Raw genomic sequence first — 23,028 nt, forward strand, 5'->3', positions numbered from 1 at the left:
TTAAGTTTGTCAATAGGGGAAAGCTACCAGATCTTCACATAAGTAAACAATAGGTGTTTTGGAAAATCGGGGTTTATTCTACCATTTATCATTTGTCTTTCTCTAATGTCTTGAGCATAATGCTATTAATAGCTTAATAAACTGTAATGAGGGGAAATGAAAGGAACTGATAAAAATGGGGAAACGGCCCAGTTTCATTGTCACATACTGTATATTTCAATGGTCTCATTGCAACCTCACCATTAAACAGATCCTAAAAAACATTGTTTCAATAAATAAAGTTTCAAACAAAGTTTCAAAATGACCATTTATTTTTTCTTCTTTTCTTTTTTGTAAAAGAACTTAAATACTGCTAGATTTGCCTTTTACACAATTATATTCCATAAAACATTTTTTTCTTTCAAATTTGTTATAAATTAAAATGATATGCATGCAATTTTGCATTTCCGTCTTTATTTTCTCAACTTTCACAAAAAAAGGAAAAATGGACACATTTCTTTTATCTGGAGCTCAGATGAAGCTGTGAAACTGGAGAGAGTGTAATGATGGGAAGGAATGAACGTTTGTCCGGTTTTACAGAGAAGTTCCGTCTGATTGTCTCAGGCAGCGAATTCAGAGATGAATCTTCTGTTTTTTGTCAAATGGGCATCGACTGCCAAATTCCTTGTGTTCATTCATCCTTATTATTACATTAACAGAGAAGCATGCTCATAGACAAATGCACACAGAATGTACTCGTTTGAACGTCTTGTGGTCCTTCAGAGTTTTTCCTCAAAAAAGTTTGTATTTTTTTGAAAATGCACAAACTAGCATAAATCAATAAGGCGAAGATATGCAGGCGAGGAAATCCATGGTTTGCCAGGGACTTGGGTCTGTAAGTTTCATAAGCTGAGGACGTGAGTCCGCTGCCAGTGACTTTCACATTGAAAAATAAGAGCAGGTGCATGCAGGTATATTCTGCAGCACTGAGATGTGGCGAGAGATCGCTGTATTTCACCTGGACAGCAGCTGCTCCAATTGGACACTGGGTACCAACGTGAGCTATTCACACTAGAGTTACATTTACTATTAAAGAAAATAGTCTTTGATATTTTTTATAGACACCAAGCAACCTTGAGAAAAGATGGATCTATTTAAATTACAACGTACCAAGGTGCCATCATTTTCGCAGTTAAATTAAGAACATGAATTCTAAAAAGTTTATGTTTGCTAACTCTACTAAGGACTAGATCACAGCGACAATTTTGTTCAGCATTCCTATGTTATGCATCTCTTTAAGCTGTCTTCCTAACTAGAAAAGAATGGCAAATATTAGCATCATGCTGAACTGCACAGATGAATGTCTTCGACATTTGTATTGTGGCTGAATCCGAGTGTCCTGCTGTTTACAGCAGCCGTAAGGTGGAATTTCTACGCCCTAACATCTGGAAAACTCCAAGGTCATGGGATTCCATCTTTGTGACAAAAGAGAGCTGGCAGTAGGTTTATGTTACATTATGGAAATGTTCCGATTTGTCAGCCACCTACGGGCAAAGATCTGGAGATCAACCTGTAGTCTGTCTATTAATGCTTGGGGAAGCATGCGGTCAGGTAACATGCTGCCAATAATGATATAACAAATACTAACTGAGCTCATTGTTTTCAGAGATCCTTTATCTCTCCTTCTACTGGAAGATTCTCTGCTATTGCTAGCGTCACTGAATATTTGCTTCAGAGGGCAAACAAATCCCTCCATTACATTTTAAGGGTAAATGGTTGCTTGGTTCGGCTGAAGTTCAACCTGCCCTTTTGCAACAGAATAGACAAACGAAAAGTCAACAAGCATAACATTTAAAAGCATAACAACTGTCCCGTTTCTGCTCCATTGCGCAAGGTCTCTTATCCCCCTGGCGGACGCTTTTTTAAGCAGATGAAAATACAGGCTTTGGTCAGCTGACGAAGGTTTAGGAGGGGTTAAGAAATTCTGCTCTGTAGCTCAAGAGATATTAACAAAGAAGAAAAAACAATGGAAGATGTATACAATTCAGGACAGAGGCCATCTTGGCTTGGTGGCTCTGTGGCTCAGGCTTGGAGGACAAATAGTGGCAGGATGGCTCAGAGCCGATGTCGTGAGTCCTGGCTGTAGCTGCCTGGCGAACTGCGGTTGCGGTGGGGCTTGTAGGTGTCCTGGTAGGGGTCCTGGTAGCCCTGCTGCTCTTCCATGTAATGGTGGTCTCGACCGCCGCTGCCGTGCTGTGAGCCAGTGGAGGTCCTGTTTCGTCCCTTGTGCGCTCGTTCGTTGTGGTAGTTCTCGTCTGAGGTCATCAGGTTGCGCCGTTCGTTGGGGGTCGAGTGGTCCCCGGTGTGGTTAGCGTGCCGTGTTTTTGGACCCTGCTGATTCTGATGTACAAGCATCAAATGAAGTCAGAGCCAGACCTCGTGGTAAGTATTATGAGCGTTAACAGCTCACAATAAATGAATAGCTCAAATTAATCTATACTTTTGTGACAAACCGTGAACTTAATCCTATAAATAAAATATCCATCTGCAATACCAAAATGAACTAAAAAGGGACCAAAATGTGCAGAGTGACAAGTGCTTGTAAGAAGGATAAGCTAATGTATATATGTGTGTTGACTGTGTTTGTTCACCTGCAAGCCAGAGATGGCAGATGTAGTGTATGGAGCCAGGGCAGCAGGGCCGAGGTTTCTGCCCAGCAGAGGATTGAGTGGGGTGCTGCTGGAGGTGTGGGTGGCCTTCCAGTAAGCCTCAAGATACTCAGCCAAGTGCTCACATGCATCTTCCAACTGATTCTCATCCAAGATGACATCAAACATTTCCTAATAAAGGTGGACACATATGCACACACGTTTGAAACATTCATTAAATATTTTCTGTCATAATAATATTGATTAAATATGATACTATAGTATTTTAAGTATTACCTAATATGTTTTTTAATGTTAGGATATTTAAAATGATGTGATAAACTATTATATATTTTAATATATGATTATGTTATTTCTGTGAAAATTAGCCAAAGTTAGCCAAGGTCATTTGTGACCGTGTCTGTGAAGTCTTTTTATATTTACAGTTTTTTCCGTGAAAAAATATTTTGATATATTTGATATTGGCTGAGTGAGACCATGAACTGAAACTTCTGAAAAATATTAAAACAAAATGTCAACAAAATCATTAATGTAAATATTTTAACTGAAACTTTGAATACTTTATCTCAAAATCTCATATAACCAATAAATTAAAGCGGAAAACACACATATTTTTGTCAATTTATTGGTTATTATTTGATGCTTCTAATATCATAATTTGTATATCTGTACTGTAAAAAATAACGGAAAATGTACTGCTAATTTTCTGCCAGTACTTTATCCATATATTTTACGGAATTTTCAGTTAAAGTTAAAATGTAATTCAATGCAGTGCAAAATTAAAAGTACAGGTAAACCAACTGAAACAAATTCGTACAGAAAATTCATTCATATTAATACATCATGTTCAGCGACGGATTAACTACCGGGCACCTGCACAGGGCACTAGACCAGGGGGCCTGGCAAATTTAATGTGTTCATCTTTAATTTATTTTATCAATGAAGAAGCGCTGAATACTGTGGAATAAAGGGATTGTTTTGGCAGTGGTGAAGTATTAACTGCAGCGAATATGGAGATGGTGGTTGCTGGTTCGATCCCAGCAGCCACCACCAGTGTGTCCTTGAGCAAGACACTTTACTCCATGTTGCTCCAGGGGGATTGTCCCTGTGATAAGTGCACTCTAAGCAGCTATGGATAAAAGCGTCTGCCAAATGACTAAATGTAAATATAAATGTAAATGAATAAATCAAATAAATAATCCTAATGTATTACCGAGCAGTTGAGAGGGACATCTAGAGGCGAATAAAAAAACACTGTGTAATATAAGCATGCAGACATCACGTGTAGCAAAATAACAAAATGAGTTTAAAACCACAAAAATGTGTCAAAGACATCCCAGTTCGCTGTTTTTAATGGCCATTGAATTCAGTCTCGTGAGACAGCTGCATTTAAATTACATTGTGGAAGAGTTTTCTCTGAGGAAATCATGATAGATGCCTCTCAGCTAAGATAAAACCAACTTTTTTATTAAGATAACGTTAAATGCGTTGGTGATTGATATTGCTTCATTTGTAATGCATGGACTGTTAAATGCTCGTCTTCTTAATGCAGAAATGTAATTTATGTAAGGCATAGGCTAAATTTATTCCCATGTAATATGAGTTGGTGAGGTAAGAAGCTTTTTTAAGTGTTGAGAACTGCGAAATATAAATAAACCAAATTGTGTTGTTTTTTGTTCATGTTACACTGAAGAGGTTTTTCTATTCTGTTGAACTACTTTCATATAGTTTTTTTATGTAAACACGCTCTAGACGGACATGTTTAACTGTTATGCCTGCATCTCGCGCCGTTTGCAGTGTCTCTTACATAAGCGCCATTTTTACACACAGCGCAGCTCATCAATGTCAGTTCCACAGTGGTTGACCATTCAGAAGACCCTGAAGGCGGGACAAGGGTCGTAAGCTTTTGTTTGCAATAGCAACTTGGAAAATGGCAATTTCTGTTATCAACAGAGTGCCAGAGACCCTCGTGGTTTGCGCTGCGCTTTTTCAAACCATTCCTCAGCGCCGTGTCATGTGTTTTTAGACCCAATGATGCGTTCTGTGCAAACCACTCCTATGTCCTGTGTATTTGGGCATAGGTTCGACACAGTTCACATAAAATATGTGATGCTACGTGCCTTTGAAGGGTCCGTGCCCAGGGCACATCAAAGTCATTATCCGACCCTGAGTATATTGTGCCCTATTTTTATGGATTTTTTACAGTGTGGATTTCACAGACAGGGTAACATTTACCCATTATTTTTCATAGACATCAATAGGATTTAATTAAATTTTGCTTAAGTTTCCATATCAGATATTTCTCCTGAGAAAATGTCACAAACTGAGCTTAGATTTGACAAGTTTGCAATCAAAAGAATCCAAAAACTGCTTAGTTAAGCACATTTGGGAGAAACATGTGAGACTAAGCTATTCAAACAAAACATAACTGAGTAATCAAATCTCAAAAATGCAGTATTTTTCACTGGAATGGTATATTTTCATTATGGGAATTTTTATTTTGGTTGTGGTTTCTTTAACATCTTTCCTTGTGTATGTGTGTGTGTGTGGTTGTTTGTACGTAAGAGATGACGCACCGGAGGACACTGTGCTAGTTTATCTGCTGCTACGAGCTGTACATTGAGGTGTTTACTCTGAGACTTTCCTCTCGACTTGATGAGCCTCTGGAGGACCTACAGTGCAGATACAGACTTGATTAATTTCCATTGAACTTTGGAGTTAAAGGTATAGTTCACTTCAAAACATAATGGTATATTATGTAAAAAAGGATGTTTTTGAATAATCAATACATAGCGTTTCTCTAAAAAAACATTGAAACAGTGAGACAAGAGTATCTGTGAATGTTGGTACCTTTGGAGAGGACACTTTGACATGGACGATGATGGGTGATAGTGAAGTCTTCAGCAGTTGAGCGGGATGGTTGATGGTGTCTGCGTCCAGCACAACCAACTGGAGCGAGCGGGCAAGTTCAAATATGCGCTCAATCTCGCTCTGGACCTCAGCTACACACGTACACCACACACAGGGACAGATATTAGTGATGACTTTTTGACCATTATATTGCAATATGGCGGTTTAAAGTTAAATTGTATTCTAAGTTAAATACAATGTTTGCTCTATAGACACTATTTTCATATCGTGATAATTGCTGGTCCTTTATCATGGTGTGCAATATTGTCACATGTTATTAAACAAGGGTGAAAACTTAAAAATAAACATAAATAAGCAACTTAAATATTTTAATATAAATTACTGTATATAATCAAACATAAATGAAAACAAATAATTCAATATATAAATTATTAAAACGTAACAAATAAATAAATAAATAAATACATAAAATAGTAGCTGAAATGTCAAACTTGACTGCTGTCGATACAGAATTAAATTGAATATAATCTAGAATGTTCGTTTAATAACATTTTGTCAGGTGTGTTTTTACTCTCTTACCAAGGCTCGATCTGGTATTTGAGCGCTCAATAATGGCTCTTTTGCTGGGATTGTTGAGCACTGATCTCTTTGCCAGCGAGATGTCTGCCGTCACACGTGTGATTGTTATCCTACGGCAATAAAAACATTTGTAGTTAACGACAATGAACTCTGTGATTACAACATAAAAGCTTTACCTATAACATTGTCAACAGTCTTACAAGTGCAAAAATAGTCTTCTAAGAGGTGTACAAGATCATCACATGTGATTATGTAAAAACCCTTTACACTAATATACTTACCTGCCATCAAACCGGTGTTTTAGGAAGTCAAAAAGAGCTTTCTGCATCATATCTGTTACCTGTAGAAAATATATTTGAGTTGAATTAACTACTGATATTAAGTTTGACATTATATATGTGATGTGTCATTTTTTGGAGGATAAATTGACAGAAAAACAATACAACATACATAACTATGTCTTCAGAGGTGTGTAAAGACCTTAAATAATGAAGTATTATGTTTTTGTTAAATTAGAATGAGCTATCTCATTCTACATACACCACGGGTCCATGTTGTTTCTACAGAAGCCTTAAAAGGACAAACTGCTCTACACAGCGCGTTATCTCCTTCGGCAAAGAAGCGAAAACGTGATGACATCTTAGTCTTAGTGTTTAAGCCCCCGTAGTGCTTCGAAAGGGGGGGATTGGGGGGGAGTGAGCCGTTGGTTGGTAACAAAGGACGTACTGATTCAATTTTGTTTTATGAACGCCGCTACTTGCTCTTGAAGTCATAAACTTACTCAATAAAACAAACCTCATTGTGATTTGAACGGCAAGCAGCTTTAAACAAATCCCCAACACTATGTCTGTATCTAATTTGGTCTTGTAAATCGCTAACCAAAGGGGCTTGTTTTCCTCATTCATGCTTCTTTTCTGTCTCCCTCTGTCTCACACACGCCTCCTTTCAGTCTCTCTCTCTCCACCGTTCATCTCATCCTTTTTTGTCTCTTTCTAATTTCAAACCGTGCTCTACTTTCTAGCACTGACGTCTCCTGGACCCCGGAAGGTTGTTGCCGTGGTAACAGAGCGGTGGAGAGGAGGAGAATGTTTTTGTTTTCTCTGTGTGAAGAGATGGAGAGACTGGAATAGATATTATGTTTTTTCTGGTATCAATAACCCAAATGCGCACACGCAGATATGCAGCCAGTCATAAACAGAATGCCATCTCTATGGCCTTGACGCAAGAATTTACAGTTCCTTCATTATTTTTTGACGAATTCGCTTGTAAAAAAAACACCCTCACACCTCCGTAAGACAAGATATTTGCATTATGACAGTAAAGAAATTCATTGTTTTCAAACCCACCTCATATCCTTTTAGAGATGGACCAACCAGCACCACAGGCCTCATGGAAGGCACGACATCATAGGGGGCCACATGTTCAGTCTGCACAAGAGATTATAGGTCAATAACAAAGACGCACTTGTGCAAACGCCAATGCTTATATTTTATCAAAGATCAACACCATTAGGCATTCAATGGTTTAGCACAATGAGTTTAAAACAGGAATCACTGTCAGCTTGACAGCAATCTGTGTTTAGGAGTGAATTGACAGAAATGCATCTTCTTGGTGAGGGTCTTCCATCCTTTGGACAAACTTACCACTTTCTGTTTCTGCTTGCCTATACAAAGAGAGGGAAAGGAAGGAAAGTCAGAATTGTCGTCGTTACGTTCGGCAAATGTGTCATGAAATTAATTCAAGGCATTCATTGAATCACTGTCCCATGCTCACAAGAAGCTGCCCGTTTGATCTTTAGCCTTACGCAGGACAGTGTTGAAGTAAAATCATCCACTGACGAATTGCCTACGATTCCGTTTTTCGGGGAGATGCCTGTAACCCCACCCTGTTTCATAAAATCCCACCCCCTACGGATCATTGGCTCACCTGATGACATCACATCCCCCAAACTGGAGGAGGAGCTTCCAATGGACTTACTATTGAAATGAGCAGACAAACAGAAACAGAAAAAGACAATTTTTAGTCTGTCCCAACGCATGTGTAGACTACTCTCTAAGGCTCTATGTTTATCACTACATGCTATAAAAAGTAGTTTCTAATTACTTATGTGGAAGACCTGGCCAGACCCACACTGCCTCTATGTTCATAACTCTAGAACTGAGGTTGGCTGTATGTTTTAATGGTCACCTTGGTTTGAGGGTCAGTCATCCGATATCAAACTGCACATGGTGTCATCTCACCAGAGTCTCATACCCAGTTTTTAACGTATCAAATGTTAAGCAATCTCGACAAAAAAAACGATTTGGGAGCATTTTCAAACAGTTTCCAATAAACTGGCTGCTAGAAAGTCTTTCAACTGGTTTTGATTATGGACCCAGATTTATATTGGACTTAAAATTGTGACTTAAAAATAAATTCAAACGTTTTCAAAATATTATTTTATTATTAAATTTTATAATTTTTATAATAATTTTATATAATTGTAATAATTACCACACAAATCTCATTGCGGTTGGCCCAGTGTTTATTCCTGTTGTAAATACACTGTAAAAAAATGTTGGCTCAACTTAAAAATATAAGTAACCTGGCTGCTTAATTTTATTGAATTAATAAAATACTTAAATGTTAACACAAGGAGTTATTCATTAAATTAATTTAATTGCAATAAATTAATTAGTTAACTAATATTTTTAAGTTGAATGAACTCAAGTTTTATGGCAGCTTTTTTTTTAAGTTAACCCAAAAAATGTTTTATAGTGGGGTTTTCATTTACCTTGTGCTCCATGTTTTTAAATATATGGCTTGCATGGATATTACGCACATTACAAAAGAGACACTCCTTTGCCAGTTGTTCCAACCAAATTCTTACCAAAAAGTCTGCACACATTTTTCTCTGATTTCTTTCCATTACAATTCGTGAACACAGCTCCAGTATTATATCAATGCGCTACCATTTTGTGTTGACTCTGCTTTAATTTCATAGCATTAATTTCAAGCATGCTACTCGCTTGTCAATAGTAACAAGTCTGCAACACTATTGATCATAACTGTCAACTTGTTTATACATGATAGTTACAATAAGCAACAACGAAAGAACATGACACAATGTGTCCCGACACAAGATGTAACAAAGAAAAGGCAACAAAGTGTAAATATTCAGACCTATCGTGAAATTGAAATGCAAATCTTCAGGGTTTATTCTGAGTGCTCATCTACTTTAAAATATGACAAACGGTGCCATGTTCCTACTTTAAAAAGTCAGATGATGATTCTTTGAATGGCCATCTCACCCTTAATGGCGATGTTTATAGACATTATGGAAATCTATCATAAACATTTTTTGAAACGTCTTTCTGTCAGATTCAAATAAATAAACAAATAAACATGCGTTGACTTAACATTTAACTTTACACACATTTGTGCAAAACGGTTAAGTGTAGTCAAGTTATACACTACATGCATTTCCTGAACATTGATCACATGACTTGAACACTGCTGAAACATTCTTTAAATTTTGCATTATGTTTCTATAACAACAAGCTAAATACTACAGTTTAAAATAAGGAAACTAAAGAGCATATGGTTTTCAGCAGATTGGGAGTGGCACCCGAAAGAACTAGTTTTTTTACACTTCAAATCACAGATTGCATAGCACACTTAAATGATTAAATGCATGTGGCGCACATTTTGGGGAAACCTAGGAAAGATTTCATTGCATGGTTAGTTAGATCCATGAACAGGGCTTTTGTTGTTATGAATATTCAGGGCCGTTAGCTCATGGAAAATCAAATGCTCCATCAACTAGCTTGAAAGCTTCTCTTACGGCTTACCCTTGTACACGGCTTTTCTTCAGTTCCAGCTGCGCTCTGATGTGCTCCAGTTTCAGAGGACTGGGGATAAAACCAATCTCACAGCCTTCCTTCACCAGCCTACCAATCCACCAGTCATTATTAAACTTCTGCATATGGAGCAAAGAAAGGACAAAAGAAATGAACGCTCAGACAAACTATAGCAAACAATGTCAGTGTTTGTGAAAGCAGTTTTAGCGATTTCTTTTCTTCCAAGTTTTCAATGTTAAATGAGGCTTTCCCCAGTGGTGACCCTGACGCCAAAGGTTGCCAGGCCTCTGTACCTCTTTGATGTGCAGGAAGTCTTTTGCGTCAAATGAGATGGCGGTTCCGGGCACTGGAACATCTTCGTCAAGAGCACCACAGTAACAGACGTTTGTCTTCACGGCAAAAGCCACCGCTTTGGCCTGAAATTTGAGATTTATAGGATGGAATTACATACATAATTACTCTAGTAATGTTGTGCATATTTTGATGTGTTTCTAAGAATGCGTTTCATTAATGCATTTTGCAATTTATAATCGCACAACTTGGTATTTTAAAATACCATTTAGCACAGCTAAACACAAGCGTATAATATTGCCGCATGAAGAATGTGTTGAATGTGATACATGACATTCCATTTTACTTCATTGATATTAATATGCAGTGAGTGTGACCTTTGCCCTCTCCAGCTGCTGTGCAGCCTGCTGTTCTCGCTCCTGCCGGCCCTGACTGCCCCCCTCCGGCCTCTCCTCCTCCAACGACACATCTGAGTCAGATGGCCTGCTAGTGTAGGAATCAGCTGAGCCCTGCCAACACACAGCAGATCTTATATTACATACACACGGTTCATACAGGTGACAACTCAAAACCCCTTCCTCAAACTTCCCAGATAATTAATGGAAACTAAAGCTGCCAAGTCTATTCAGCGACTTGGCCTCCTTCAGGGAATTCATCAGAGAAATGTCTGTTAAATTGATGGATAAAGTCAAACATTTTTTTTATTTGAAACAATGTGAAACAAGAACATCAATTGTTTTCATGAATTTTATTTCTTAAAGGCACAATATGTAATTTTCGCCCGCTAGAGGACGCAGAACAGTAGCTTGATGACGCTGTGAATAAGTGTAAAATGATGAGACTACATCCAACAGGACTGAGAGATCATGTTCACGGATGATGTAATGAAAATACGTTTTTAGACCATTATATTATAACTTAAGCCAACAGAGTGGCTCGATAGAAACAACAACAGAGTGGCGTAACGACTACCTCTGCTTTTTTTCACGAGACTTAATTGCTGCGTCTGAAATCGCATACTGTGAGAGAACGCACTGAATTTGAAGTTGTACGTAACTATCGGCCCTTACAACAGTACGTTCTATATAGTATGAGTGGGAGTTACTTCCGCCATCATGTCATGTTTATTCTTGGTCTTGCTGCGGAGTCATGGCATAGCCTTAGGTTTCATGTGGAGAGAGACGTTTTTGTCCCTTTTGGCCTTCCACTCTCTCTCCGGGTCTCGTCTGTGTTTCCCGCCCTTTTGTCATGTTATTGATGTTAATTAGTTCATGCCCAGCACCTGTCCCTGTTTGATTTCTTCCCCTTTTAATAGTCCTCATATTTCATTGTCCTGTGTTCGGTCATTGTATGTGTTTGCTCTCAGTCTTAATTGAGAAGACTGAGAGCACTCAGTCTAGATGTGCCTTGTATCTTGTACTTACCTCTTTCTTCGTGATTGTGTTCCTGTTTTGGTTAGTCAAGAATAGTAAGAGTTTAGTTTAGTTTAGTTTAGTTTAGTTATGTCATGTGTTGTTTGGATTAGTTTACTGTGAGTTAGTCTACGCCCTGTTTATTATCCTTTCTGTCCAGTTATACCCCATCGTGGGTTTTTGTTTCCTTTTTCTCTAATAAATATCCTTTTTGTTACCCCTGAGTTTGCTACCTACAATTGGGTTCTTTCCCCTGCTGTTTTCATGACAGGGAGTAGTTTGAATACATTTTGGACATGTTTTATGGTCATGTGACCTGTTTGCTCTTTGAACTATGACATATTAACAAGAACCTATAAGTGAGGGTTGATTAAAACATACTTTAGCCACAGAAAATTTATTTACATAAAAAACGGACGTCTGCTTTAGGTTTCCTGCTATATTTGTTTGATTTACTTTTTAAATTTGACCGTTGCTCATCTCCCGTGGCATTATGGGATAGAAAAGTGTCCATCCAATCCACACTCACGAATATTGCCAGAAGTAGACCATCCAGGTATTTCTTTTTTCATTTACAGTTTTTTGTATACTTAGGTATTGGGCATACTATTCATGACTCATACTCATTTTCGCCTACTATATAGTATGTAAGTAGGCGATTTCAGACGCAGCAAATGTTTTGCCATGAGGTGTGTTCGACCGTTCGACCGTTATTTCCGGACAAGCTGCTCAATAACACATAATTAAAACCTTACAAAACGCAATAGACGTGTCGATATATGTGATATTTAGTGAAAATCGTCTAGCCCTTTTTTAATACAAAAATCATAGATATTGTGTCTTTAAGCCCCACCTCCAGTGAATCAGCAGCTTTTAACGAATGATGATTGGCACTTTCTGTTGGCTGGCTGGACTTCAATTGCTAGAGTGGCTGAAACATCTTAATAAGAACTTCCCAAACTTCAGATAGGCAAGGCCACTAAAAGTCATTTCTACAGCTTCAAGATAGAAAATCCAAAACAGTCTCTCTCTTGTCTTTTTTGTCAGACACCAAAGCCTTTTCCTTGGGATTCAAATCAAGCAATGACTTGCCCATATATACAATATACAGCATTTGATCAAGCAGATGACCACTTTCAAGTGTAGCAGCTCCGTCCTTACACACAAAAGTCAAGTCTGCTGGATTTTCATTACGCTTGTGACTCTCACATTTGCCAATTCAGACTTCTGCAAACACAGGTCAGCAAAACCCCCACCTGTACCTGTACTGCTAGACAGAGCTGTCAACCCATAGGGATACATGCTCCTTAAGCAAACAGAAAACAACACCTGTGAGCTGAAGGTGACTTCAGGTAAGCTTAATTTGTTCACGTTCATACGGTACAGTGTTATGTTTTATAACTTACACATTCCCTGTAAAGCTAACTAGTAAAAAAGTATGTATTTGTGGGCAAATTTTGTAATTATATTTACACAAATATGATGAAACATGGATATAGTAATGCAAAATGTTTCTCAATATTTATTTTAACATCAGTTACCACAAATAATCATAATAATAGCAATTAGTTGGAACATTCACAACAGAGTAACCAACATAAAAAAGATCTGGGCTGTAATTCTCACATTGAGGCATCTGTCAAAGTTTAAGATGAATATAAAAACATTGAATTCTAGGGTACAGAACTTTAAATTCTACAGCTGGACAAGAAAGGTTTATGTATACAACAGCAACTATAAATTATTGTGCCTACAGGCTTTCAACACCTTATTGTGCCATACAGTTACTTCTATTTGTCTTAAGAGTTTTCCTCTTCAGATCTAATCTACCAAATTTGTTTCAACACACAATTCTTTCCTAATAAATTCCTTGATTCGTAAATAAATGCTGCTTCAAATAAACATTGAAAAGCTTGGAAAGTTTTTAGTAGTAGGTCTTTAGTAGTTACTTTGTTTCCTTAAAAACACATGTTCTACATATCTACGCATACATACCTTTACCGCTCCCTTCTCAGGACCATGAAACACTTCACAATACATAATCTGAACATTTCCCCCTGCAATCTCGAAAAATTCTTCTGATGGTTCCATGAGAACATCAGCTGATCCCTATCAGCACTTAACAAAAAATAAAAACCCACACCTCTTATGATATTCACATGTATTCCCTTCAAGATATTAGAGAAGGTCCCGCCAGCGTCTAATTAATGAGAGATACTGGCCAAAGTGAAGTGAAGTGAAGCTAGGAAGCTGTATTCTGTTAATCCAATTTGGAAACAACATTAGCTCAAGTCAGTGAAAAGAATGATCGGGTCAATATCGCAATAGAGAGAAAGGCAGACGGAGAGCAAAAAAAGCCTTGCAGTCGGCTAAAAAATCTCAGCTCGCTGCCTGTGGCGAAACGTTCGCTCCCCGAAGACAGCCAGTCCACACAAGCTTACTTCAGCAGGGACCCAATTGAGGCCGGTGAGTCCAATCACAAAAACGCCTGATTCGGGAAACAAAAATGCACAAGTTTGCTTATCTTTCGTCGCAGAAGTGATGATTCGGAGCAAACACTGAAAATTCTAATGAATGGCTTTCATCCTCGATTTTGATGAGATAACACTCTTTTTGCTGAAGAGTGACTATAGTGCCAGTAGAGATTATAACATCATACGGAAAACAATGGAGCAAAATAAGACAAATCTGAATGGGAAGGTGCTTCTCATCAAACTTTTATTAAGCTTAGACGTGGTATGTACACATTTCCACTGGGTTTGTAATTTCAATATAAAATGATTATATCAATGAGAAAACAGTCTTTTCTCATCCACATATAGACCGCTTTGGTAAACAACGTTGGACCAATGCTTCTCAAGAGGAACTTCCTGTTTCAATTTTTTTATAGAGCTGAATCAAAATGTTACACAAATATTTTTAAGATTTAATAATACAGCCATGGAAATAATTAAGAGACCATTCCAAATATTTACTTGTATATGATAATTTGTAGATGTAGTGTGGTCATCTCAGTCCAGTGTCTGTTGAATTTCAACAAAATCAAACATCAGGCCATCCAACAGCAATGGGAAAGATGAACAGCATGACAAGACACATGAAAAGGTTATCACCTAAATTTTGAACAAATATTAATGTTGTGTTGCTTAAAAGTGAATATGAACTTGTTTTCTTTGCAAAACTTAAGTTATGAAAAAATAAAGAGCATATTTTCTGTTATTTTCACCTGTTTCTACAGTTTTCATTTTCTGAAAAAAATGCAAAACTATTTTTATTGGAGAAATATTGTTACTAGTTCAGAGAATGAAACACAACTTATAATTTTTCTAACACATAAAATGGTTCCTGAAATGTTCTCTTCATTTTTTCCACAACTGTATGTAAGATCTGATGATCAACAGAGAAGGTTGTAGCCCCAAACACCTGTCCAAACAATCTATATATCTCAATCTTCCTAAGGTGCATAAATCCAAAACATATAAATACAAAGAATAGAAAAATATTTCAAGACTGGCCAAAAAGGCTCGTAAAACAAGGCATTTTTTATAATAATATTTTACACCAAAGTGCAAAAATGTGCGGCAAAGTTTTCTATAATTTTGGCCAAAAGATTTGTACAAGCCGTATCTTGAAAGTATTTGAATATTTTCCTAATATTTGGATTTATAAATGTAAGATTAAATTTTTTTACTGGAAGTACTTCTGGACCAGTGTTAACCTCTTGCGAAGTGTTCTTTTTTGAAATACAAACGATATTCTGAATGTCTCGGTAAAAATCAAATGTGTCTTCATTAACTTCTTTCATTAATTTAACAATAAAAAATCAGATTATTGCAGGATGTGCAAAACCTTTCACATGAACTTGAATCAAACAGTAACACACTGGCGTCTACACATCACAGTGTGTGCCTTTTAATACTATGGGTCATTCAAAAATAAATATGGAACAGAAAGGGACCATACGATTTTATGAATCATACATGCATTGTGTATGTTTGTGTTCTGTGTGTTTATACTGTGCATATGTTGTATTTTGTTTAGAACATTTGAACTGTTCAGTTATGTTTTGTTAACATTTTTGTCTATATTCTATATGTTCTATATTTTGTAAACTTTGTCTCATGTATATTTTTTATATTATTGATTTGACTTGTTATAGTTGTACACACAGCACTCTATACTGTACCCATACATGACATGAATATGAGAACACATGGATATAATCATTAAACCTCACACCGTTTATCCTGTCTCAAATCAATGGTCTCCATATGTACAGAACAGCAAAAACATAAACACAGCTGATGAAAATTAGAGTAGGCTATATGGGTCTATAACATACACATGCAGTCCCTAATGGCTTTTCCAGACTCTTGGCTTGATCTCATTCTAAGGCATTCAAGTGGGCCACCAAAACCATGTGACTCATTCCAGTCTACACATCAGCAAGAAATCGCTCTCCCTCTTTAACAATTCTATATGATAATACATTAAACAGCTTGAGGAGAGAGCTGGTAGGCCCAGCAGAGAGACACGTAATGTTTCTCCAGCTTAATCCAAAATAAACTCCAATGGAAGAATGAATGAAAGATGGTTTCTTTCTTTCCTTTTTTACAGCAGTGTTCCTAAAATCCGCTGTATGGAATAGGAGTGAATGCTCATGGGAATTGCGTGCTATTAAGAACACATACAGAAACACACAAAACCCTCTGATGAACATCTCCCCATAGTACACCCACGGAGATCGGTGGGCTGCATCTTAGAAAACCATGGTACAATGAGTCTCACAGGCCGTGTATGTGCAGCACAGCTGAGCCAGTGTTCGGCACACACACATTCGAGCGCGCTCATGACACGCATATAGCCAGTGGGAAAACACTATATATAGCAATTCTAATCGAGAAAAAAATAACTTACCGCCTCCGAGTCTTCAAATCCATGCAGGTACAAATTGTCATACATGGAGGTTTATTATTCCAAATAGGTCTTCTTGAAGAATAGAAAAAGAGACCAGAAGGTGGTGAAGATGTACAAAGAGGGGGAGGAGGCAGCCACCACCACCACCACCACCACAAAAAAACGAATCGATGGGGGATGACGATCCCTGTGCTCCACAGAGGAAGAACAAGAATGGAGGGTGAGAGATGCCTCACGAAAGAGGATGGAGACACAGAGAGAGTGAGAGAGAGAGAGAGAGAGAGAGAGAGAAAGAGAGAGAGAGAGGGAAAGCAGGCCTGTGCAGACGGCTCGGCCTGCAGGATGGAGCGGATCCCTCGTTCAGCCTCCAATTTTCTCACATCCTTAGGCAGGGAGAAGCTTCCCAACGGCTCACTGACGCGAACGTTTCATCATCTCTCAACACACACGCTCACACACGCATACACGGCACGGCACGGCTCCCCGCATCAGAGAGAGAAAGAGAGAGAGTGAGGGAGAGAGAACCCTTCCTCAATCTCAGCCTTATGACACAGTTGACCAGCTGTATGCTGATTGGCCGAGCAGCCTTCCAGTCAGAGCAGCTGCTGACGTGTGTTCTCCTTGACTGTGAGCAGTGATGAAAGAGAGAGCGAGCGAGAGAGAGAGAGAGAGGGAGAGAGATAGAGAGAAAGAGAGAGGGAGGCTCTCTCTGCTTTTTCTTTCATTCGCCCATTCTGTTATTTGATTTGAATGTACTGTTTTTCTCAGATTTCTCTATTTGTAAATTATCTTTTTTAATGTAAATGTAAATATAAAAGGATAATTTTCTTTGTATTATTATCAAAATATAAAACAAAAAAGGGTTGTAGTAGGACATGCTTGCTACATTTATATTGCTTGGCTATTGTAGCCTATGTATTGTATCTTGTATTGTATGATTCACTTTAGCCCAAAACTTTTTTAGCTTTACACAACAGGTTCATTTGCTAGACAAGCAAAAACCTACTAATCTGGATTTCCTCTCTTCCACAAACGGTCAATGTCTTTACCTGTCTCAGGATAAAACTGGTGGAGGTGGTACTGCCATCAGACCTTTTCAGTCGACTGCGCCGTGAGTATGTTCCTCTGTTCACCTGTAGAGAGGGCAATGATGAAAACATGAACGAATCTTTTAGACATGGTTTAGACATACGCTATAAAATGGTTGGGTTAAAAACAACACAAACTTTTTTTTCTTAACACACTTCTGTCTGGTGCGTTTCATTTATTTAATGATAGTTTGTTAGAATGACACAAAATTTAAAATCGGTCATCGTTTACTAACCCTCAAGTTGTATACATTTCTTTTCTCTGGTAAACACGAAACATTTTTAAAAAAAATGTGATAAACCAAACAGTTTTGGGACACCATTGACAACAATTGATTCCTTATTAGAGAAGTCAATGGTGCCCCAGATCTGTTCGGCTACAAACATTATCCCAAATATCTTTCTATGTGTTCAGCTGAACAATAACATCTATACTGGTTTAGAACAACTTGAGAGTAAATGATGCTACAATTTGAGTGTTGGTTTTCATTTGTCAGCCAATTAAAAGTATATATTTTAGAGACAAAAAACAAAATGAATTAACCAAAAAACACAAAGTATTACAATGTGTTGAATAATCTATATATATATGGAAAACAACTGAATAAATAAAATATGCAAACAGACCTATACAGAGTTTTACAGAAACATGGTAAATGGCAAAAATGTGGGTGCTGGGATGTGAGGCACAATAGCAGATTATTTTTTGAAGATTACAGTGCATTACTGACTGTTATTTATAAAGTTACACAGTAAAAATGTTGGTTTAACTTAAAAAAAGAACTTACCAAGGCAACCTTTTATAAGTTCAACCAACAAAAAACAACAAATAATGTTTCACAGTGTACTTTAATTTAGTAATTTAAGCCACTTTTATGACCAAATTAATAAAAAGATTCTGTACAGTTTATTACGTATTGGGAGACAGGGGATGATAGTAACACTTTTTGTTTGAGTGTCAGTAACTTAGTGCTTGTTCATGGTAAATCTCTCAAACTTTGAAACATTGTAGCCGCATCTGAAGAGCAATGGAGATGGAGAAGTTAGACTTCGGCATAGTGCACCTGTCCTAAAGGTAAAACCCTATCAAACTCCAACTGCTGTAAACCCTTGGCCATATTTAAGCAACCATCTCAGATTTAAAAAATGACCGTGTTGCCAGATCAATGTTGAAAAGAACAACAATGACAAGCATAAAATAAACATATAAATCGACACATTTACTAAGGCAAAAAACCACAACGCGCAACTGTTCACTTTAATAACTATATAATGATTATGCAGCTTAATTATAAAAGAATAAACAACAAATGCAAAGCTCTTAAAAATATGTAAACATGGTAACACCGCGAGAGTGCGCTGTGAAGGTCTGAAGATAAACAAAACACAGCGTCTCTGTCTGTATTTTTTATTAAAATTGCCTCACATAACCAGTCTTTTACCAAAAAACAGCAGATATCTATCAAATGGATTCAATTCTTGGGTTTCATGTTTCTTGTTCCCTTCGAACAAATAAATGTTGCCATGATAACGATCAGGTTACAACGGTCAATCAGCACATTTATTCTCATTCCGTACAAACGTGGAACTGTTGATCGTGGTTTCACTGTTGATGTCATGAAACGTGTGGGAGAAGAACCCAATTGCAGTCAGCGGGGATGAAGGGGTTAACAAGAAGATTTTATTAAACAATAAAACACAAAATAAAGACCCACGATGGGGTAAAAACAGGAACAAGAAATAATATCAAAGTACTGAACACTAGACAGACTGAACACTAGACTAACAAACACTTGACATTAAACTAAACTAAACTAAACTAAACTAGACTAGACGAGACGAGACGAGACGAGACGAGACGAGACTAGACGAGACGAGACAATATTGACAGGAACAACATGGGTAACAGACAATCCAAACTAACGTTCCACAAGGCCCAAAGACAGTAAAAGCCAATGACCGAACACAAGACAATGGAACACGAGGAGTATTTATGGCGAACAAACACAGGATAATTAATAAGGACCAGGTGACAAAGATCACACACTAAGGGAAAGCTAATGAGACGAAAAGGTCGGGAAACACAGACGAGACTCGGAGAGAGAGTATAGAAGGCCCCTAGGGAAACTATCTCTCCCTCCACATAACTTAAGGCTATGCCATGATCCCGCTGCAAGAACAAGAATAAACATGGCATGATAGCGGAATCATGACAGCTGATACTTAGCAGTGAGTTCCATTGATTATTTATCAAGAAAATAAGGCTAACAATCTTCTTTAAGGCTTAATTTTGCTTCTGAAGAAAATATTTATTGATTTAAGAATTGTTTTGTTAACATTTCTGCTAAAGGATTCTGTGATATTTCTGCAAAACAAAGCAGGAAATTATTTATTTGTTTCAGTGCACATGTAACCCGTTTTAATATGTTTAAAACTTTGATTATTGTTTGTGTTGCACAAAACAGAAGAGGTCCCCATCCCGCTTTTAAAAAGTAACAAAGTAACTTTGAGTACATTTTAAACAAGCTACTTTTAACTTTACTTGAGTATATATTTTGACTGGTACTTTTACTTGTGCTCAAGTCCAATTTCATCAAAGTAGTAGTACTTGTATTTGAGTATAATATTTTTGTACTTTTTCCACCTCTGGCCGCAATGTACAGCCTCTGCTAAATTGAACGATTTTCTAATTTTCCCATTTCTCTATGCTTGAAATGAGTCATTTGACGCGGCTAAAACGAATATCATTGTTAGCTTTAGATGTAATGTAATGTGTAGACACGATTTAAGGTTAAAAAACACTGTATTTTCCACAAACCGTGCATGTTTCAATCTCCTCTTTGCTCCGCCTCTATGAAATGCATTGACATTTTAGAAAGCTCATCGAGCTCAAAAGCGAGGAGTGCTATGATTGGCCAGTTCACTCGTGCGTAGTGATTGGTCGAATGCAGCACCGAAATATAACGCCTCTTACCATATCTGGAACCTCAGGATTCCAAAGCAATTGTACTTACAGGCACGCCCACCTTACTTACATATACATTTGGGTGGTCTTAGTCAAATCGTGTTACGAACTTCGATTCGCCGGGGTGTGGTTATACGAGGTGTTTCAGGCAGGTATGGGTGATCATGCGCTTCAAGATAAAATACATATTTTGTTCCGACACTTACATTTTTGCAATTTAACGTGTCTATTACATGCATGGGTAACTTATAACACACCAAAGAAAAACACGTATTTCCCCTTTAAAGAGACAATCCTTTGCCTTTATCATCATTAAAAATGAAACAATATAACAGAAGTTTTAAAAATCAAAAGAGAGAAAGACTAAGACAGGGAGTGTGTGGAAACTGACAGAATTTACTGCATCCAGGGACAAAGTAGCCTAATTAGCCGGGTCTGATTTGTTTCTATTTCAGTGGTCTCTAGAGCTCTACTGTTTGAGTGTAGACGCAAAGCTTGTTCCTTTCAAAGTTTGTTAAATAGGGCCACCTTAAAGTGGGTCAATGTGCTCATTTCACAGCATTAGGGTTGTTTAGTCAGGTACACCGGGTGAGTTTCCTTCATTTTCTGTCAAACCAAGAGGATTCCCATACTCAAACAACAATGTTTGTAAATTATGAAGCAGTAAATAGCAAGATAAGTTATTAAATTGCATTGAAAAAAAATAGATGGAGATAGAAACCATCTAGAAACGCATTCAACACAAGTGTTACTTCAAACTGTAGCTACTTTTGTGTTACATATCCTACAAAACAGTTTGACGAAGAATTCAGAAAAAACACTACAGAGCCAAAACCATTAGCATACATGGATATATTAGAGGTTATAGTACGCTTTATTAAAGTGTATACGATTCATAATATCACATAAATTAATGTAAATTCATAAGTTAATATCCTAAGTCTTAATGTTCGTTACCTGGAATATTGGCGCTTGGATGCCCTCGCCGATCTTATTCCTAATATAAATATGTCGCGACATCTCGGCCAGCACATCGGTCCAGATCGGGGGTTGCTGGGCTCCGGGTCCGGGCCAGTGGAAGTTTGGCGGGTTTCGGACTGCTTGATCCAGCTTCGGTGATGTGAGTGCGTGTTTCCTCTCGCGCGTGAAACTCCGCTCTGCTGTAGCGCATCAGATGAGCCAGAAACTCGTCAGTGACAGGTGTCAGGTGCGCGCGCACACGACAGCGCAGCGCGTTCTCGAACGAAGCCTGAAAGGAAAAACCTCTTGGATTGCGATGAAAGCATTGTCTTAAAATAAACGCGAAGCTATCAAATCATTCTGAAGATGAAGTTTTATAGGAATGTGTTTCCACTCGCCTACTCTGTAAAACCTTTAATGAGAAAGAAAAGCAGCACATGGAGCTATTTCTACACGCAGCGGCGGTATAGCTCAAATAATGGGTAACTTTTTAGTCAATCGAACCATTATTTTTACAACAATGCATATACATTTATTGTATTCCAGTTTTTGCATGGACACCTGTTCTTCACCAGAAAAGAATAACTGAAATGGAATCACCGTCTAATATTGCGCACACTTTTTTTTTACTGTTGAAAGCATTTGGCAAGCTCAGTCATTTAAACTTGTTCAAGAAGGGTTTTAACTAAAGTTATATGAAAAAATAGCCAAAATATTTTCCCTAAACCAAACTATAGGTGTATCCAAATATTACGTTTTTCAATAAGGAATAGTCATTAACTAACAAACCGCAACTATAATCGAGCTAAATTTGAAGCCTTGTTTCCCATATAGTTTTATTTTCTTATAAAGTATATTTATCAGTTATATATTCAGTGATGATGGGATCACACAAGTTATTCAGGTTTGTAAGTTTTATTTAGATGCATTTAGTTTATTATTAGAATTTTAGTGCTTTAAACTTATTTCAGCGAATTTAAAAAAAATCTTTCCAATAATTTATTGGTCAAAATATTTCGTTTGATTTTAATAAACAGATTTTTTTTTTTTATTTAAGTAAACTAAAATAACCTTGGTGTAGTGATAGACAGTAATTCCCTGTTCCAAAATACACATTGTACACATACATAACCAATGAAAAATGAAACCCACAGTTGTCAATAATGGATGTTGGGATTTTTCTACCAGACACAAGAGCATCAGTAAGGTCAGGAATTTGTTGTACTAACCACACCAAGGCCACTGATTTGAATCCTGAAGGAGGCCCGGCTCCAGATATGAGATGAAAGGTGGGACAAGTGATGGTCCAGGTGGGCGAAGGGGAGGGTTATATACTGTGTTACAGATCCTCTCTCTCAACAGTTCTGGGTGGAGCCAGGGTAGGCAAAGCTTCTGATAGGAGGGCACCCCCGTGGAGCCGGGCCTGTCCTGAAGTTACTTTTGTCTGCCAAACACTAC

The 23,028-nt window shown here is 37.6% G+C and overlaps 1 protein-coding gene across 3 annotated transcripts; it reads right to left on the reverse strand.

Annotated features, from left to right (window-relative positions):
• Positions 1-289: 289 nt before the first annotated feature.
• Positions 290-21,747, reverse strand: cacnb4b (calcium channel, voltage-dependent, beta 4b subunit). Of its 3 annotated transcripts, XM_056750290.1 has the most exons (14): positions 21,568-21,747; positions 17,607-17,690; positions 10,606-10,737; positions 10,231-10,353; positions 9,929-10,056; positions 8,025-8,074; positions 7,742-7,761; positions 7,445-7,525; positions 6,380-6,438; positions 6,099-6,208; positions 5,499-5,650; positions 5,225-5,320; positions 2,631-2,819; positions 290-2,379 (listed from the first exon to the last, which is right to left on the reverse strand). In XM_056750290.1, exons 1-14 carry the CDS (start codon positions 21,628-21,630, stop codon positions 2,095-2,097), a joined length of 1,572 nt encoding a protein of 523 aa, XP_056606268.1. In that variant the 5' UTR covers positions 21,631-21,747; the 3' UTR covers positions 290-2,094. The 3 variants fall into 3 exon arrangements, with proteins under 3 accessions (XP_056606268.1, XP_056606269.1, XP_056606270.1); XM_056750291.1 differs by lacking the exon at positions 8,025-8,074 and having other exon boundaries at positions 7,742-7,760; XM_056750292.1 differs by lacking the exons at positions 17,607-17,690; positions 21,568-21,747 and adding an exon at positions 16,558-17,092.
• Between the last annotated feature and the right edge of the window lie 1,281 nt (positions 21,748-23,028).

The sequence above is a fragment of the Triplophysa dalaica genome, chromosome 6 (assembly GCF_015846415.1).
Source record: "Triplophysa dalaica isolate WHDGS20190420 chromosome 6, ASM1584641v1, whole genome shotgun sequence".
Classification (NCBI taxonomy): domain Eukaryota; kingdom Metazoa; phylum Chordata; class Actinopteri; order Cypriniformes; family Nemacheilidae; genus Triplophysa; species Triplophysa dalaica.

Bases quoted from the DNA above. Each gene is read 5' to 3' on its own strand.
- cacnb4b (XM_056750290.1), bottom strand. From the start codon at position 21,630: ATGTCGCGACATATTTATATTAGGAATAAGATCGGCGAGGGCATCCAA. The intron at 10,057-10,230 runs GTACAGAGGCCT...CTCCATATGCAG, and splicing joins ACTTCCTGCACATCAAAGAG to AAGTTTAATAATGACTGGTG. The intron at 6,439-7,444 runs GTGGGTTTGAAA...TATTTTCTACAG, and splicing joins CATCTCTAAAAGGATATGAG to GTAACAGATATGATGCAGAA.